A 19,757-nucleotide genomic window follows, 5' to 3' on the forward strand; every position below is an offset into this window, starting at 1 on the left:
TGCCTGCCAGTGCAGGGGACACGGGTTCGATCCATGGTCTGGGAAGATCCCACATGCCGCGGAGCGACTAAGCCCACGAGCCACAACTATTGAGTCTGTGTGCTGCAAGTACTGAAGTTCACATGTCTAGAGACTGTGCTCTGCAGCAAGAGAAGCTACTGCACTGAGAAGCCCATGCACCGCGACGAAAAGCAGCCCCCACTCGCCTCAACTAGAGAAAACCCAAGTTCAGCAACGAAGACCCAACGCAGCTAAATAAATAAATAAATTTATATATTTAAAAAACAAAAAACAAGTATGGGGGATGGTTTACTATCAGACAGTCCACCTGAATGTCTCTGTGAACTGATGAGATGGCCTCAGGTATAGATCCCTAGGTTACATTTTAAAGTCTCTGACTTTCTACTTCTCTTATTTCAAACCTCGGAGTCCACCAACGGACAGAAACCTAGTAGGTCAAAAGAGAGGGCACAGATGAAGCAGCTATTTGGAGATGCCATTAGAGGTTAGGCTGAGACTTGTGTGAGCAGCTGAGGCCCTATTTCTAGTTTCACAGCAAAAGCGTGACTAGGGGAGACAGGCGTCCGTGGCTGTCCATGTGCTGTGACTGCCAAAGCTCCATCTCCAAACCCGCTCCTTTCATGAGCTCTAGACCCTTACATGTGACTCATCACCACGTGTTTCCTCCAACAGCTTCTTCATAGTCAACACATCCAAAGAGAAACTCGCCATCTTCCCTCGCCCTTTTCCCCTTCCAGCCTTCCCCAACTTGGTCAATGACCCCACCATTTACACAATTTCTAAAGCTAGAAACCTAGGAACCACGGTTGATACTTCACTCCCCCAACATTCCACACGGACTCAGTCACCAATTCCTGGTTTTTTTTTTCTATAATTAAATGTCTCATGGGTCACTTCATTTCTATCTCCACCACCATGATTATTATTGCCATTATTTTCTCTTATCTGAGCAACTGCTACAGCCTCGCATCTGATCTGTTTACCACCAACCTTTCCCCATAACCCATCAATTCCCTGCAGGACCTAACAAACGTGCTCTATGAAACTACAGCTCTAGATTCCACATGTAAGTGATACCATATGATATTTGTCTTTCTCTGTCTGACGTACTTCACTCAGTGTGACAATCTCTAAGGGAGGCATACACTGGGAGATTAGGATTGACATGTACACACTACCATATATAAAACAGGCAACTAATACAGACCTAGTGTATAGCACAGGGAAGTCTACTCAATGCTCTGTGATGACCTATATGGGAAAAGAATCTAAAAAGGAGTAGATATGTGTATAACTGATGCACTTCCCTGTATACCTGAAACTAACAATATTGTAAATCCACTATACTCCACTAAAATTATAAACACATAAACAACAAAACAAAACAAAAACAAAAAACCCAAACCAAACAAACAGGTCAAAACTACAGCTCTAATCGTATGACTCTCCTGCTTCCCGCTCTTCAGTGACATCCTATAGCACCCTTTATCTGCTAGTGGCAGAACCACTTATCGTGTTGATTTGTACTTGCTTATTCCCCCTTTTCTATTCTCCCACTAGGCTCTGATATAGGAGAGTGAGGTCTATGTCTTGTATTCCCAGTATTCACCACGTCTGACTCGATAAATCCCAGTTAAAAGAGTGATGCTTCAGGAGATGAAAGGATTTAACAAATGCCTCTTCATATCTGGGCATACTGAAGAGGATAAAGGTGTTCCTGGGAGGATTAAACAACCCAACAAGGAAACCAGAGAAAAAATATTCTAAGGAAGCACAGCAGAATTAAAATGAGTGGGGGCATCCGTGAGTGGGAGAGAGGAAGAGGACAGAGAGAGGCCTGTCCCCATGAGTTGTAAAGCTCAGCTCTTTCCTGAGTGGCAGGGAACAGAGGCGCAGAGAGCAAACTCACAGCTTTAGAAGAAACCACGAGGTAGGAACCAAGGAGCAACTCAGATACTTGTGAGAGGGAAGAGGTCTTTTATTGGCTCCAGGTTAAGCCGTGATAAGGCATGTGACGCTATCTTATAAACAGCACTTCCACAGCTAACAGGTTGCTGTGATGCGTTTTCCAAACAAGTATTTCAAATACAACAAATGGCACACTAAGAAACTTAGGGTAAAAGATACAGGTCCACTTAAAGTCAATAACAGCTAAGGAGAGATTGCTGACATTAGGAGAGAAAATTTCAAAAAGTTTAGAACAAAGCAAGCTATAATCTCATGGCCAGAGAACATCCAGGAAATATTACCCATTCCCAGGCAGGCCTGGGCCTGCAACTGAGCACCTGGGAACTCAGCTGCTGCTTTCCAAGCCTTCCAGTTCATGATGACTTTGGAGAAGGAGCCAGAGTATATAGGAAGGGAGCAGCTGGTCACACAGATGGTGTCAAAGCTCGAGATTTGATATTCTCGGTTTCAGCTGATGACACAAGAGGTGGGGGTAGGGGAGTGCTCCTGGAAGGAGACAACGTGTATCGTAGGAAACTGGGAAGAAGCTTTCAGGCAACACCAAACCCGTGAGGATTATTTTGAAACTTGAGAGTGGGGAGTGACACTGTTCAGTGAAAACACAAACAAAAAAATTTGTAAACTAGATCACAAGGAAGATATCATACACAGCAAAGAAAGATGGATGGTCCTGGAAAGGGATCTCCACAGCAGACGGGAAAAATCTGGTTTGGGTGGCTATATTCTAACGTCTCATGAGATACTAATGGATATTTTTTAAAACGCTAAATTATGTTTGGGGAATCCTATACACGAGACACCACTCTTTTACACTGCACATTGCACACTAGCAGAGTAAAAATTCTGAAGAAACTCACAAAGAAAGCAACCTACTTATGTCAAACCCAGCATCTGCCACGGTTGTTAGGCCACGTAAATACTTACATGACACCCACCCTACCTGACGACCATGGGACACTGATATCCCAACAGGCCAGTTTAGAAAACCTGGATTTATACCAATGAGCAAAGCACTGATAATAAAAACAAATCAACAACAACAACAACACATTTTCAATTCCATACATCTAAAAGTACGAGGAATAACATAAACATACAATACCACATGGAGGGAAATATTCTCTCATAGATAAAGGAAGACTTTGAGTATGGGATTTAGGGCTGGAGTATACAAGTAGAATGGTGTATCTTGGGTAAAAGAAGCAAATTCAATGTGATGATCTCAAGTAGCACTTCACGGTAAAGGCGGGAGTTCAGGAAAGTGGGAGTGGGATTGTGGTGGGGAACATGTGGGGGATGACAAAAGGGGAGGAAGATGAAAGAGGTGTAATCGTGGAGGCTGTAATGACCCATCAGAATGGTGTGATGTGGCAGCAATAACTGTATCTCATTCTCTGGGGAGCCCTGTCGATAACATCCAGCATGTGAAAAATGTATGCCATGCTTTGCTGATAATTTTAATCTCTCAATAAATAGGAAAAAAGCAGGAAGGAAAGGGATTTGGCATCAACAATTTAATTTTAACAAACATGGGAAGAGGAGTTGGTCATTTAGAAATATCAGAACCTTTGGGAGAAAGCCAAGTGCTCATAAAATCCAGCCTCTCCGTAATCCTGTCAGAGACATTTTAGAGGAGATTTCTTGGAAGGAAGGATACACTAAATTATCTTTAAGTCCCTTCTGAGACATTAAAGGTTGCCTTAAACAGAGGCCAGCATGAAAACTGGGCGAGGATCAATAGTCCCTGGCTCTATGACTATGGGAAAAAGAAGCAAATAGTAGCACACACCGGGTAGAGTCAAAAAATACTTTATATAAATATATTCTAAAGCCATGAGAATTGCAACTGTGGTGCCAGGATAAAAAGAGATCAGGAGCACAGAACAGATACTTCAGCAATAGATTGAAAGATACATAAGAACTGAATTTCTGATAAAAGAAGGAAGTACATCCATGGAGGCGTGGAAAATTAGGACTATATATCAACAACAGGGAGTGGGCAAAAGCTTTCTGTAGTGAGAAATGGAACACCCATGAAGGACTCACAAAGGAAAGGTTAAACTTTTTTTTTTTTTTTTTTTTTAAAGGAACAATACTAAAGAGGCAAAAAGATGAACTGGATAAATATTTTTAGAAAACGTGAACTCCAAGATTAAAATGCTTAAAAGTCATGACCAAATACAAACCAATAAAAAAAATCACCCAGAACCCTATGTGATAAATGGATACAGTATGAAAGTAATATATTTACAAAAGAGGAAATATGAGTAGAAAATAAATGGAGGAAAATGACACAATTTAAACAGAGTAGTTATAAAATAATTTAAAGTAAAATAACAGGATGCCATCTTTGCATATCAAGTCAGTAAATGTTTAAATATGTGTTTATATTATGGAAATTAATTACCCAGTATTTAACAAAAAAGTTTAAAATCTTCCTTTTGACCGACTAATTCTATATGTAGTAGTCCATCCAAGGGAAATAATTCTAATTGCTGCAAAGCTCCATGCATAAAAAGGGTTCACTGTAGTATTATTTGTTGAAAAACATCAAAAGGAAGAAAGGAAGGAATAACAGTTAATGTTTAATGAAGCTGACTATGTGTAGCTACTATGCAGTTATTGTATGTAAGTTACTGTATTACAATCTCACAACTGTCCCGTGAAAAGGATACAATCATTATTTTACAGACAAAGTAAAATGCTTTTACATACTTGAAGAGAGGAAGTGCTCCAAAGAAACCTGGCTAGTAAGAGTAAAAAAATGGAAACAGCTTAAATGTAAATACAGGAAAACTGGGGAAGATTTATTCAATGGATTATTCTAAAACTTTAATATAAAACTATAGAAAGGAAAAATAATGTAGGACAAGGTGCTAATAAAAATACACAATAGAAAATTTTATATTTAATAGGATTCAAATATTTGCACAGAAAAAAGACTGGAAGAAAATACATAAGCACTAACCAAAGAAAACAGAACTCAACCCTGAGAGAGTGTCAGTAAAGAGAGGTCAGTCCGCTGACAGCCCTGAGAACAAAGCAGAGTGCAGTTGAGCTGGCGGTCGAGGGGAGTGATAGAGGACGCTCAGGAAGACCCCAAAAGGCTCAGACACAGTTTAAGCAGTTTGGCTAATACAGGAGATAGAGAATGTAATTCAGGACAGATACGGTAAATCTTCTATAACAAGTAGGGCTGTAATTCTTTTCATGGTAAGTTGCTGGGAAAATCATAAATTGGTCATGGTTAAAATGTCAGAAGACTCAAAATCATAAGAAAAAATAATGAATTATTGAAGTTGTGGCTTCCTCTGGAAGTCACACAACATCTTCTGAGAGGAGTGGGAGGTGGAGGCAAGAGTAAAGTAATTTCTGCTCTATGAATATTTCAATTAGGCAGCTGAGAAAACTTGGGCAGAAACATATATATCTTTGCTCTCAATTTATTAGAAGGAAGTATCTATCTAGATGAGCCTTAGGGAAAAGGGATCCGGATAAACACATGTTCAAACCACAGAAAATGTCATTTTATGTACATACACACACATATCATAGCCAACTAATCTTCAACTGTATGAATTTTATAACATTTTGGAGAATTTTATAAATATCCTAAGTATAACGCTTTTCACTCAATATTTGACTTTCCTTTTTCTGTCTCTCTCTTTCCTGTCTCCTGTCCTCCCTTCTTGTGTTTTTTGTTGCATTAAACAAGAAACCACATATATATTTATACATGTATGTATGTCTATGTGTGTGTACATATATGTTTGCATACACGTGCACACACATTATATATAATTTATTACAGCTAGTTTAGACTTTTACATGTATGGCCCTTAATGACAAAAAAACAAAAACAAACAACAACAACAAAAAACCAAATGTTTGGTCAGCTTGCTCAAAGTACACAGGTCTGTAGGGTGAAACTTGGTAACTCTCCAAAGGCAGTTGGTTTCTACTTAATGCATACCATCCACCCTCATCTAACCTGATGGGCAAAAGTGAATTGTTCTTTTGACATGTAACAATGACCACAGTATAATAACTGTTGCTTCTCCACTGCAAATTCTGGGAGGGCAGGAACCACACCTATTTTGTTGACTGCTGTCTCAAAAAATTTGTGATGAATGAACAAATGAGTTAGGTAAAGTGAATACTGAAGTCCTATGTATCTTTCCAGAGAGCTCAAACCCCACCTCTCTAATAACATCTTCCCTCAAGAACCCAGGCATCAATCCCTCTGGAAATTACTGAACCACCACTTAACACCTGATTCAACATATTTTTTTTTTTTTTGCTGCTTTTTGTCACTGTGTTTTCCAGACCTGCTCCCTGAACCCTCAAGGACACTTATATATGTATGTATTTGTTCCATTTCCCAAAGCACTTGTTTCAGGGCACATGGAAAATCTGCAATAAACATGTGTTAAATGATGAACTCCTTCAAATGACCGTCTACTTTGTGACATCTCCGAACATTTTCTCTATCGAATGCACTACTGTTATTACGATTCCCAAGCGTGACAGAAAGAAAACGGGGAAGGCAGTGTCATTTGAGTTGGGTTTCTAAGTTCTGCCACTTCAGTGCTGGAAAAGTCACCCAAACTCTGCTCCCCTCTTTCCCTGCTCTTAACATGGGAAGATGAACAAGAGCCACAACCACCGTAAGTGTACAGCTGTCTCAAAGAAAAGACTGTGGAATCGAACGGCATAATGTCTATGGGAGAGTTGTGCAAACTGGAAAGCAAATATTAGCTCTCCTATTTACCTGTTTAGAATACAAAATTGACGTTGCAATGCCACCGGTGAGAGATATTGAGTGTGGCTTTTTCTGAGAACGGCTATTAGGCAGCAGAGCGAGGTTGACGAGGACAAGAATCCCAAGCACACAGCCTGCCAGATGCCCCAGTCATAAATCCCAGACCAGGATCAACACACGCACGTGGAGAGATGACGAGGTACCTGTCACCCACACGCACTGGCATGGCTGCAGGCATCTTCCAACCCCAGAGAAAGCTTACCTGACACGAGCTGCTGACCAGGCAACCCCACGGGAACCATGCCCAAGTTATTCATGGCGGTGGCCCAGGCGGTGGGGTCCGTCACCGACATGTTCAGCTGAGTCGTGTCTATCGTGATACTTCCCAAACCATCGGCTGCTGTGGGGGGAGGAAAAACAAACTCTGACTTAAGAGTCCACAGGCAAGGGTGTCTGTTTGAAAAGAAATCGTATTTCTAGAGACGTGAGGCTTCATTTAAGCACATTCCCAAACCACAAAAAATATAGCACTGTAATCTACAGCCATGCTTTCTCCAGACGTAAACATAAAAGAGTTTCCGAATACATTCTGGGAGGACACTTAATGCCATTAAGGGAAGTACCCCTGGAAAAAATTGAAGAATCGCCTCCTTCTCCAGGTGAAACATTAGTTAAGTTCCCCGGTGGAGAGGCAAAGCCAGAGGACTCTCTGAGTAAGACAAGTCAATTGGCTTAGAATAAATAAATTCATCTGTTTCCGAGTGTAATTGCACAACCCTCTAACCATCCAATAAAATCTCTAAAATGAGTTGTCACGCAGTCAAACTGGTCCTGACTGAATTTATTAAGGGTTACCTTGTAACATATTCTGTCCTTTACAATTTACATCCTTACATTAAGGAAATGTAGGTGTCTGCCGAAAGTGACTTCCAAAATATTTCTTACAAGCACGAGCTTTCATCAAACCAAAATAAACAAATAAATAATATTGAAAACAAATAGCACAAAGCTAAAAAAAAGAAGTCAGCAAAACATGTCAAATTTGACTTAATGCTCTTTGATGGTCAACAGTTCCACAGCCTGGCTTCTTGGAGGAGACCATGCTTCTGGTTCAACGCATATTTTCATGGCTGGGGAGGCTTTCCACTAAGATGCAAAATGCCTCGTTTGTGTCCTCCGCTGGCCACTGACGTTTACCTGCAGCCATCATCTGAGGAAGCTGCTGGGGACACTGGGTGATGCTTTCAATGCCACCTGCATCTACTACTGAATCACGAGCATCCTGAGGGGCAGGAGCACTTTGATGGCTGAGTGTCAGGTCGCCACGGGGATCATCGGATTCTGCAAAAAAGGAAGAGCGGTGTGGTGAGAAAGTGTAATTGTTAACTGGGGAGAGCCTTCAGGGGAAAAACTGTTGTCCATTCAAAACAAACAACAAAGAAACAACTTGTCAGTGGCAGGCATGGAAACAAAGCTGCATCCTTCTTGGGTCTCAGTTTCGGAGCCCGGGAGATGCGTGGGTCAACTGTCAGCCACCTGGAGCGGGGCGGGCTGAATAAACAGCCCCTCTGCGGAGCAGTTAGTGCCTGGCCTCCTACTGAAGAGCCTTCACAAATGGGGCTTATCAGACACTGCACAGCCTCCTCCACACACGACACATCAATGGAGAGGGCAGGCTTGGGGCAAAATGTGATTTTTTTAAAGTTAAAAAATTAATTGATGTTATTTTTGAAGACGATCAGCTGTGAAATGTATTCAGAGAGGGAGAAAAAAGTGGGAAGAGGGAGAGAGAAAAAAAGCAAGAAGCTACTCACCGTGAGATGGGTAAAGAGTGTGCCCAAATTACAATCGTCAGGAAAGGCAAAAGGAAAGAACAGCGTGCTGCCCGCCGTCAGAGAAGATGCAGAGGGGGCTGGGGCAGCAGAGGAAAAGCATTTGTGTTTTTCAGTTCTATGACAAGATAAATTTAACTGGCTGCAATTTGTTTGGTCTGAATTGTCCTGAGAACTGCACAGCTTATGTATAAATGTATTTTTATAACACTTTTCAAACTACCTTTCTAAAAAGACAACAAAACATTACTTAAAGTAACAAAGGGCCCCTCTATATTGTACTATTTATAAAATGCTATGCTTTCTCTCCATCCTTAAAAAAGCAAAAACAAAGCATTCCTACATACATATTTTAAATGCACTTTCATCAGTTCAAGACTAGAAGATGAAACATATCACCTGGTGGGTGATCTGAGAAGTTTGAATTTTAAGTAGATTGCCAGAATAGCTGAATTCAAAGTATTTATTATTGTTTAGGTACAAATTTAGAAATTTTTCTAAACTGTGTTTCTGTTAATATATATTTTAGAATTAGTGTTACAGTCTGTTTGTCAGTGTATCCAGCCTGAAGTTTGGCCCTTTTGTGGTATGCTCTTTTATTTCTTTGATTCTTAGGTGCAAGAATCAGTGATCCTTTCGAACACTGTACTCTCGGGAAAAACAAACAAACAAAAAACCAAAAAAACAAAACCTTACTGCCAGGCTGGTATAAGTTTAATTCAAATGGAAGCTCAGGTTTCAATATCTCAAGAATAGGTGGATATTGAGCAAATTGTTCCTGTGGTCTCCACAAATCCCTAGCCCTCAGCCATAGGGGCATGAGAGATGGTGAAAAATTATTCCCAACAGTCTATCAGGAAGATGAAACACCATCAAGAAGTAGTGAATGATTCCAACTTTGGGAGCAAATTGTACTCAGGACAAATGTTTTATACCTCGCAGTCAGACTCTACCACCCGAATGAACTCAGAATGTGTTTATATATTCTATGCATCACTTATCTTAGGCAACGATGCCATCAGACAAAGAGATTCTCACCATACAAAATAAGCTCAATATGATCAATACATAGCTAACCAGAATGCCTGCTCTTTAGCTATCCACACACCAGCAACATTTCTATGGTGAAATCTCCAAGCATTTTCCTCTCTCCACCTCTAGCCATTTCAGAACACCAAAGCAAAGCCAGGCTAGAATGTGTTCATTCTTTTGCTCAAATGGCCCCGTAGTAGAGGCGGTTCAGATCACTGCAAGGTCACTATTTGTCTTACTTATCTCCCCAGTGAAGTTTAGTTGGCTGACTTTTTTTCCAGCTCAAGTTCTCCCCAAATGGGCATTAATCACAACTTCTTTCTGTCCGGTGAGTCTGCAGTTCTGGAATACTATATCACAGAACATCCCTTTACTTTGTAGGCTTTATGACTTGTGCTCGACCAGCCATGTTTCATTTTGCCTTTTTTGCTCCAGTGTTTTAGGGGTGGTGTTAGCTTTCCTTGGCTTTATAACTGTCTGGTCTCCTGTTAGTTTTCACTTTATGATTGAGGTCTTACAAAGGGGCATCAAGTGTCCTGGTGGCCCACAGCTTCTACCCACACTTTTCATCCCCATCTTAACAAACTGATACTGTTTCATTGAGAACAGTAACAAAACTGCTACTGTTTCATCAAAAAAAAGTATTGCTTCCTTGGCAAGCGGTGGCTTGTAAACGTGAATTTATCCCCTAAAGAGATTGTGACATTCTATGTATGACATCTCTTCCATCTCCCAATCCAATGATTTGAATCACATACAACTTCATGTGGCTGCTATGTACCTAGAACTGTGACTCTAAGGGAAGTTCCATCATGTTTTGGGCATTTCCAGTAGTCTCAAGGATGCCTTGCAATTCTTTAAAAATTTTAAATTGATTCGATCACTTGGCTTGGGAGCAAGGTGATATTTTAAATTAATTACTACCTGGTAATTTATGAATAGCTGCAAGAGTGATTTCTATACTCCACTAACATCTATTGTTCCTATTGAGTACCTGCCTCTTCAAATGATTCAAGGCCATAATGCCTAATTTATCATTCCAATCAACATCCCCGCCTTAGTTTTCTGATTTCTAAACTATAGAAAAGATTAATATTCTTAATGATGTTGATTTACACACAGAGATGTGAGGAGTTAAAAATTGTAGGTAATAAAGCACTTGGAATATAGTAGGTGCTAATTATTATTATTTTATTTGGAAGTGTGGTGTTTTCATTAAGGTACCCTGGGATCTTTGTGTTCCACTGGATAATTATGTAATTAATTTTAAAACAGTGAGTAACACTTGATATTTCTAAAAGTAAGTATTGCCCTAGTTTTCTATGTCACATTTAAATTGTACCAGAATATTTCTTCCTTTTCCACCGTTCCTTTATAAAATAATATAAGGTAATTTAAAAGATGTATAAATGTTTCTCTCTGGGTTTTTTTTCCCACTATGCAACCACAAAAGTTGGCAAGAGATTCATGATCAATTGTGAAATTGGCAGTTTCTATTTACAGCTTTTAGTGAAGTAAGATCATCCCCAAACACTCAGATGTACAAAACGCCAAGGATAATAGTCGTTTTGCCCAGGATTCAACTGAACTCTAACCTGTTCTTTGTTAAGGCACATTCAAGTACAAAACCTCAGATCCAACTTCATAACTGTTCAATGACATCTATTTATGCGTAGAATTTCACTGAGCTGTATCAACGCGGCAAATAGTTTTTAAAACTCACCAAGCCTAAGAAAACACTCTTTGACCTAAAAAATGACACAGGCTTTTCCTGCTCTAAATAACACAACTCTTTCTACCTGTCCAAGGTCCCAAGGACACACGGACACACACACCCTGGGTAACAAAGTCCACCTGTAACTCTCCACAAAACACAGATTCCTATTAAAAGGGGGTGGAGGTGAGTTAAGTCCTGAAAGTTTTTCTTTTGTTAATTTAAAAGAAAGATTTTGTTTGACTTAAGTCCTTAGGTTCATGCCTACTTCAACAGAAGAATAATTATAGTGAGAAAATCAGATTTATTCATGTCTGGTTGAGAGTTGATTCCAAAGGAAACTTATTTCATATGACATATGAAACTTTCTTACTTTATAGGAAGTATTCACTAGCATTATCATAGTTTATAGTCTAGTAAAAAGAAAGACACATTCCCATCCAAAGTTCTGCTTTCTGCTTCTATCACTAAAAAAATATCTCACTTTGATCTCCATGTAATCAGTAGGATGCTCTCTTGAGGTTACAGAAATGCTCATAGCTTTTTGTGTATATATATATATATATATATATATATATATATATTTTAAGGTTTGTGAATCATTTCTTTATTTTAAAGCTCTTTATTAGAGTATAATTGCTTTACACAGTTGTGCCAGTTTCTACCATACAACAAAGTGAATCAGCTGTATTTATAGGTATAGCCCACTAGCTATTTTACATTTGGTGTATATATGTCAATGCTACTCTCTAACTTCGTCCCAGCTTCTCCTTCACTCCCCCTCCGGTGTCCTCAAGTCTGTTCTCTGCATCCACATTCTCATTCCCGCCCTGCCAGTGGGTTCATCAGCACTATTCTTTCAGATTCGATATATATGCGTTAGCATACGGTATTTGTTTTTCTCAGAAATGCTCATAGTTTAAAACAATACAGAATAATGTTAAATAGACATTACTTATGTTTTAAGTCCATGCTTTTTAAGCAACTGTTTAGGAATAAGGGAGACATTTCTGCCTCCTATAATGGTAAACTAAGTAACTCAGACTAATTCTCCCACTGAGGAACAACCAGAAGAACCTAATGTCTTTCATCAGTTTTATAAAATTCTCATTATTATCTCTTCAAACACAAAAGGATCACAAAGACTTGCTTAAATTATGGTAGAGGATTACTAAACAGGCTTCTGAGGAGAATGGGTCCTCTTACACAGATCTAGGAGATGGGTAGAATCTGCAAGTTTTGAGGCAGAGCACAATTGCTCTGCAAATGTGGCAAAAAAGGATACCAAGCCTAACTGCTCTGAGGGGAAAGAAAGAAGGGATCTTTGGTGGCCACTCATGAGAAAGGGGGACTTCACAGAAGAGACATGACTAAAGCAGAATTTGAGGTGGTCCACTGGGAAATATACAATGTAAACCTTTCCCCTTCCCAGCCTACAAAAATGTCAGTAAAGTCTATATGTTGCTTCTCACTTCTTAGATGGGAGTAATTTTTGGATGGTGGGTAGCCTTTAGAGGAGAGAACTTGAAGAGGATGATAAGGAGGCAGCTGATCACAGAGACTACCTAAGGTACTACAGGATAACGCATGATGAAGTTTTCACATCTGCTAAATACACAGTATATTGTTTATTAATGATCAATGTCTCCTGACTGATGTGAAATGAAAGGATTAAGGTTTGAAGAAGAGATTTAAACTATATTAGAGTTTATGAGGAATTAGATTTTGTGGGGGAATTTCTGATGAGAGAATTGTAAGGTAGGAATGTTATATCAAATGATGCTAGAAAGATCCTACCCGGTAATGGAGAGAAAAGTCACCTCTCAGAAACAGTACGGGCAAAGGATGGAACTGGATAAAGGATGGAACTGGGCTAAGACCGATTCAGGCAGGGGTGGATCCTATAGTACTTTCTATCAAAGCCATGAAATCGAAAGGTCTTCTTTAATAATTGACTGATGACCTTCTTTACTATCTTACTCATATGTTTATAAAATCACTGAACTCTCTTCAAAGGGGTCATGATGTGACACACCTCACAGCACAGTGCACCTGAGGAGAAAAATGCTATTCCTGTTCTGAGTAGCTTTTAGTTTGTCCTTTAAGGCAAGGAGACAAAGGAGGTGTGCATTCCCTCTTCTGGGTTCCCACAGTGCTCTGCACCTTTCTCTACACCAGCACTTGTAGCTTCATATTCTAATTAGTTGTTTATGTCTATGTCCCTAATAAACAACACATTTAGAATGATCACGGAAACTGGCCATTTCTGAATCCCTGCAGGGAGCAAGCATAGAATACGGCAGGTGCTCAGTACACATAAAATTATAATATATTTATAAATTTATAAAATATAGTTAAATCACCACATAAATTACACATGTAAAATTTTATACACACACGTTTTTCAAATAAATTCAGGCATAGAAGAAAAGAAAGAAAGTAAAAAGGAAAATAAGAAAGGGAAAGAAGGAAGTAATAAGAGAACAAAAAGACAAAACTCAGCTCCAGGGTCTAATCTCAAAGGTTGGAGGCTCGAAAGCTAAAGAACACAAAAGGGAAAATTACTGTTGGAAACTAGAACACAGACAAAATTTAAAGTATCAAAGAAAGACAGGTTTTAAAAATGTTAGATTTTTCCAGGTAAGCGCTTGGTGTGCTTAACAAGTCATTCTCCGAGATCTAAGACCCCACACCTCCCTGGTAACCAGTGTAGGGTCATAAGCGGGTTACAGTGACGCTCTCCTTTTGTGAGACTTCTTCCCAGCTGCTCTTCGGAGGAGCTGAAATCTATAAATAATGGCATCTCTAGATCCATTAAGCAGTGTGTGAGTGTAACAAAGGCATATATGTACTGTGCTAAAGAAGTGAAATCAGGGCAAGAAAGGAAAAATTTCAATTTGGTATGCACCGCAAAGGATAAAAAGCAGGTCTGGCCATTTCTCAAACACAAAATGCCATTAAGGGTCTGTGATTACATCCTCCATTTTTCTACTTTGTCTAGTAGCCAATTTTAAACTACAAATCATTGTCCTTCCAGCTTAGGGAGGAGATGGTTACTGAATGGATGATAAAGTTTCACCCATGACATATCTATCTTCGAAGAACTCAGTGTTGAGAGAAAGAAAGAGAGAGAATGAGTATGAGAGAAACAGAAGGTCTCCCTCTGTAATGATGCAATCAAACAAAATAACCAACTTTGCCAAGGAGATAACTCAACCAGCGTGGCAGGATAGCAAATGAAGCCAATTATCTTTTGACACAAAGAAAAATACTATTCGGCATTACATATATACGTGTAGAGAAATGACAGAGGTAAAAATTACTTTGTTTTCAGGAATTCTTTGCTCTTAAAGAAATTACACTTAATATTTCTAAATTGAACAAAATAATAAAAGAGAAAGCTTGAGACCATAGGGATAAAGTACTTCTCTTTCCATTCAAAACAGAAAAGAGAAAAAAACAGGACTGGAAGCTACTAAGATAAAAATATGTAATTTCAAAAGCTTCCGTACTTAGAATATTTCAGGTTTGCTGAGAAGGGCAATGTTATACTGGAAGACTGTGTATGAAACATGACGTGGGTCAACTAATTCCTCTCATTAATGGATATCTATCAATCAGGACAAACACACCCAAGTCCACAGAACATCAAGATTCCAACCCAAGAGTTCATCACTTCTAACTTCTCCCAGATACAAAAGTCTCCAAAACGTTTCTGACAGGCAACTGTTTCAAAATAGCCTTAACAGTTAAAAAAAAAAAATCTCCCTTCAGTGGAGCTCTTATCTGGAAAATAAGATATCTGAGCTCCCTCCTTCAATCCTACTTCTACAGTGATGTGCGGCCTTGGGAAAGTAACTCTTTGAGTCCCTGAATGGGGATGTTGAGGTGTAACTGCCATATAAGTAAGTCACAGACAAGTTTATAAAAATAAATAAGGACATATCAGGTATTTTTTAGAACTTTTATTGACATATAGTTAACATACAATAAACTGCATATATTTAGAATGTACAATTTGGTATCCCAATCTCCCAATTCATTCCCCCCCAACCCTAGGACTTATCAGTTTTTGCTTCCCCTCAACTGACAAGCTTTTTCTATTGGCACCTTCTCTGTTCTCTTCCCTTCCCATTGAAAAAGTTCTACAGAACAGACAACATTAGCAGAAGGCTGGAACTACATAAAAGCTTCAGTTGAAATGGTAAAAGTATGGGCTGCTGACAGAGACACCCGAGGAACAGTCCTTTTGAGAAAGGGCGGGTAACGCCTCCAAAACAGACTTCAGGTGGATTTCTGGCTTCAAAGACACAGCCACCAAGAGAGGTAACCTCTATACACCATGGACAGCAAGACAAAGAAGATTTTCTAATTACTGCGTAGTGTAGAACGCATATCGGTCACATGCTGGTCTTTTCAGCCACACCAGCCACACATGTGCACAGAAAGTGATTTCTGTAAACACTGCTATCTTCTCATGTGAGGGAAAGCAGAGGATATATAACTCCATAATTTGTGCTGTTTTGTACTCATTGTTTTTTTCATTACACACTCCCTTTACACCTTGACCTGACTATGGAAAACACATTAAGTTACAAAGTGGAACATTTTAATTGTGGTGGGTGAAAAACCGACCCTGCAGACTCTAGTAAGTGAGTTCTCTGTTTTCCAAAAGGCCCCGATTAGAGCCCTTTAATCTATGGAAATCTACCTGCAATAAAACCTGGATCAGACCGTGACCGGCCTGAGCGGGTTGCTCATCCTGTTTAATATTTCCCCCCGGAGGGGCACCAAGACCATGTTCGTTACTCTTTAAGCTAATGTGCTCTTAATGATGCTATTGCAACACGATGAATAAAGCATGAGCCCTGCAGCAGTGGTGGCCCGCGGAGCAGGACACCTCACCTCCACTGTGTGAGCCGGGGCCTGGAGACCTTGCTTTCTCTTCCCTAAATGAGCACGCACAGCCCTTGCTGACGCGCTGCAACCAGCGGGCAGCAGTGTGGGGGCCTCGGGTTCCCTGAGACGGAGTCAGAGATGGTGACGTGGGGTTGGGCTCGCTGCGGGCAGGGCTGCTGGGGCACAATGCACACGCCTGTGCAGCGAGATATCCAACCGGGCAGCTCTAGGCTGGCAGAGAGCGTCCTGGGGCAGTGGCTCAAACCCTCCTTGCTATGGGCTGTGTCTGGCAAGCATCGAAAAGAGGGGGTGGGATAAAGGGTGAGGGGAAGGTTCTAGCACGGAAGACAAAGTCGAAGGTCAGTGTAAAACGTTGTTGCTATGACCATAACACCTTTCCTTCCCTTCCCTCCCTTTTCTAGCCACCCCCCCAGCTCTCTCCTCGTCTCTGTCTCTGTTGTAAATTTCCATACAAAGGTGTAAATGTGCAGCCCTCCACCCCACCTTCTCCCATGAACACGCATACTCCCTGACACGCAGTGTCCACAGGAGATGCTATTTGCCTCTTAAGCATGTCTTATAGAAATCCTTCCTTCCGTACCTTTGGAGGACTAAGCTCCTCAAATGGAACCTCTTTCTCTACTCCTAACTTCCAGACGAAGAACCCATCCGGCTCTGGGAAAGTACCCTATTTTTTAAACGACGGCTCTGTTATCAATGAGGCACTAAAGGCACCGGGGTCTACGATAAGGTCGGAGAGCTGAAAATGGTGTGTGTCAACCTGCAGTGAAATGTGCAAATCAAAAGCAAATTGTTCTTTAATGAAATACCTATGCATTGTGTATTATGACAACTTCTCTAATTAGCAATTTAATATTCATATAGACATCATTATAGTTTAAAAAATCATTTGAAAGTGGGGCTGTCTCACATCGCCAAAAAATCCCTGAGCCTGCACGGTTATGGAGAAATCAGAGCTGGTTGTAAATGAAATGAGTAACTTGTAGGCAAATAAATTCAAAAGCAGAATTATAAAAACCCTGTCCGAGATTTCGCTGGCGGTCCAGTGGTTAAGAATCCACTCTTCCGCGGCAGGGGGTGCAGGTTCGATCCCTGGTTGGGGAACTATGATCTCACAAGCTGCGCAGCACGGCCGGAAAAAAAAAAAAAAAAAAAAAAACCATGTCCAAAAGTCATATAGACAAAATCATATTGAATGTCACATGAGTGCATTTCGTATGTTTGATATGACATGGGGTGTGTGCTGAGGACTCCAAAAGAAAGCTGTGGGTGCCTGAAGCCGACGAAGTTTTAAGTGGCCGTTTTGAGGCATCATCTGGCCCCTTCCTGCCTACTGTGTGTGAGATAAAGCTCCGTCTCCCCTCAAATTCACCAAAGTTAGTTCAAGATCAAATGCCACCCCCAGTTATTTATCCACAGATTACTTATATATTACCCAGGGTGAGGGAGGGGAGCAAGCAAAAACGGACCCTAAAGAAGACAGATATGAGCGAAAAACATCTGGCTCCCGTGCTGAATGTAATTTCATGTTAGCTGAGAGTAATCATATTTATTTATGGTTTTATTATTTATAAAAAAAGAAATTATGCTGAATGTGCTTTGTGGGAATTACAGTATATTACTGTTGCTACCACGGTTTATTATTTTCACAGCTAGATGGCTGCAACCCAACCTAAACAAATATTTTCAAAGAATTCCCACTAGCATTATCACGTTTTCCCCTTTCCAGTCTTAATGAAAAAAGATCGTCTGCTCTTCAAGAACTCTGATGCTCTTATTCTTGTGCATGTCTAAGTTTTACGGTTCATTGTGAGATAATGTTTATTGGAAAATGATGACTAAGAGAATAAGCAGCAGCTAGTGGTGGGTAAGCCTTGCAGGGGATGAGGGGACGGTGCGTGAGAACCGCGTGGCTCTCAGCTCCAAATATTCACCCTGCCTCGGCCCATTCATGCAACCAGGAAAATGATCTTATTACTTGCACGATGCGGCAGATGCGTTCATGTACCCATCCGGCATATCAACCTGACACAATCTCTACAATGCAAAGAGTTTTATTAATTATTAATGAGCTAAAAAGTAAGGAAGACATAATCGTGAGACACAATCAACATGAAAACGAAATGCGGCACTATTTCCAGACTTCCCGCAGTAAAATCTCTGAATTCTAAACCCTTACTTTAATCGGAGACACCATCTTCATTCAGACACACTCCCTGAACTCTTGCTACCCTTCCTATCTACCAGCTAATTCAACTGCCTTTTCTTTGAGTAGTGAAATTTGCATGGAAATGCAGTGACATAGTTCCTTTCAATCTGAGAATAAACATCACTCTAGGTCAGGAAGATGGAAACTAATATTCTTATAAGGTCATGTTTATTTTAAAGGCATTTTTACTAACACTAATGCTTGCAATGAGTTAAAAAAATAAAAAAAGCTGAAGTCTATGAAGTGAAAGGAGAATGTCACTCCCTCAGCCCTCCCTCCCAGGCACCCGGTGGGAAAACCGCTTACTATGTAACAGTCCCACATCTTTGATTTCATGAAAACTCACAACAGCCTATGAGACAGATGTTATTAGCACTTTTTTGTAAAAAAAAAGAAAAGCTACATTTCAGAAAATTAAGACCGGCTCATTTACCTGGGGTCACAAAGCAAGTGACCGGCAGAGCCCAGGGTTTGTTCGGTTTGTCTCAGCCTGGACCTCTGCTGTTACAGATTTGGGGAACTTTCCTCCAACAAAGAGCCAGACTAGATGGTCCCTCTTGGTGTGACCGTCTCTGAAGACAGAGGCATCTGGGGTGAAGTTTCATCCCCCAGGGATGCATTCACTCAGTAGATCTTTATTAAATGCTTACTGTATGCAGGTCACTGAGAGCAGGAATACAGTGAGCAAGACAGACTCCATCTTCAAGGAGCTTGCAAATTAACAAGCACTAGCAGATGAACGAATACAACAAAACAGAAACAGGCTCACAGAGGCAGAGAACAAACTAGTGGTTACCAGTGGGGAGAGGGAAGGGGATTAAGAGGTATAAACTACTAGGTATAAAATAAATAAGATACAAGGATGTGATGTACAGCACAGGGAATAGAGCTAATGGTTTATAATAACTTTACACGGAGTATACTGTACAAAAATATTGAGTCACTAAGTTACATACCTGAAAATAACATAATATTGTAAGTCCACTATAGTTCAATTGGAAAAAAAAAAAAAAAGCACGAGCAAACTTGAGCTTGCTGCAGTGTGGCAAACTAAATACTCTTCAGAGTCTGCCGATCATAGGAAAACAGCAGCAACAACTAGATTCTGGATGTAACTACTGTTAATGCATTGTTAGTCTTGAGGGAAAGAAAGGAAATCACTAAGATTCTCCCCTTTCCTCCCATCCTTCTACCCTCTCCCGGGAAAAGACAAAGACAAGGAGGCTGAAACCAGGAGCTTCTGGAGCAGTAAGCAAATGTGAAGCCAGAGCTGCTGGGAAGGAAAATGCCAGCATCTCA

The 19,757-nt window shown here is 40.3% G+C and overlaps 1 protein-coding gene across 4 annotated transcripts in view; it reads right to left on the reverse strand.

Annotated features, from left to right (window-relative positions):
- ENOX1 (ecto-NOX disulfide-thiol exchanger 1) overlaps positions 1 to 19,757 on the reverse strand; it is a 562,092-nt gene that overhangs the window by 200,509 nt on the left and 341,826 nt on the right. For all 4 annotated transcript variants that reach the window (XM_057707750.1, XM_057707751.1, XM_057707752.1 and 1 more), the window contains 2 exons: positions 7,949 to 8,092; positions 7,014 to 7,151 (listed from right to left, as the gene is read on the reverse strand). In XM_057707750.1, coding sequence (XP_057563733.1) covers positions 7,014 to 7,151; positions 7,949 to 7,961 — 151 coding nt within the window. In that variant the 5' untranslated portion in view covers positions 7,962 to 8,092. The remainder of the gene's footprint in view (positions 1 to 7,013; positions 7,152 to 7,948; positions 8,093 to 19,757) is intronic.

The sequence above is a fragment of the Hippopotamus amphibius genome, chromosome 14, assembly GCF_030028045.1.
Source record: "Hippopotamus amphibius kiboko isolate mHipAmp2 chromosome 14, mHipAmp2.hap2, whole genome shotgun sequence".
In the NCBI taxonomy this organism is placed as follows: Eukaryota; Metazoa; Chordata; class Mammalia; order Artiodactyla; family Hippopotamidae; genus Hippopotamus; species Hippopotamus amphibius.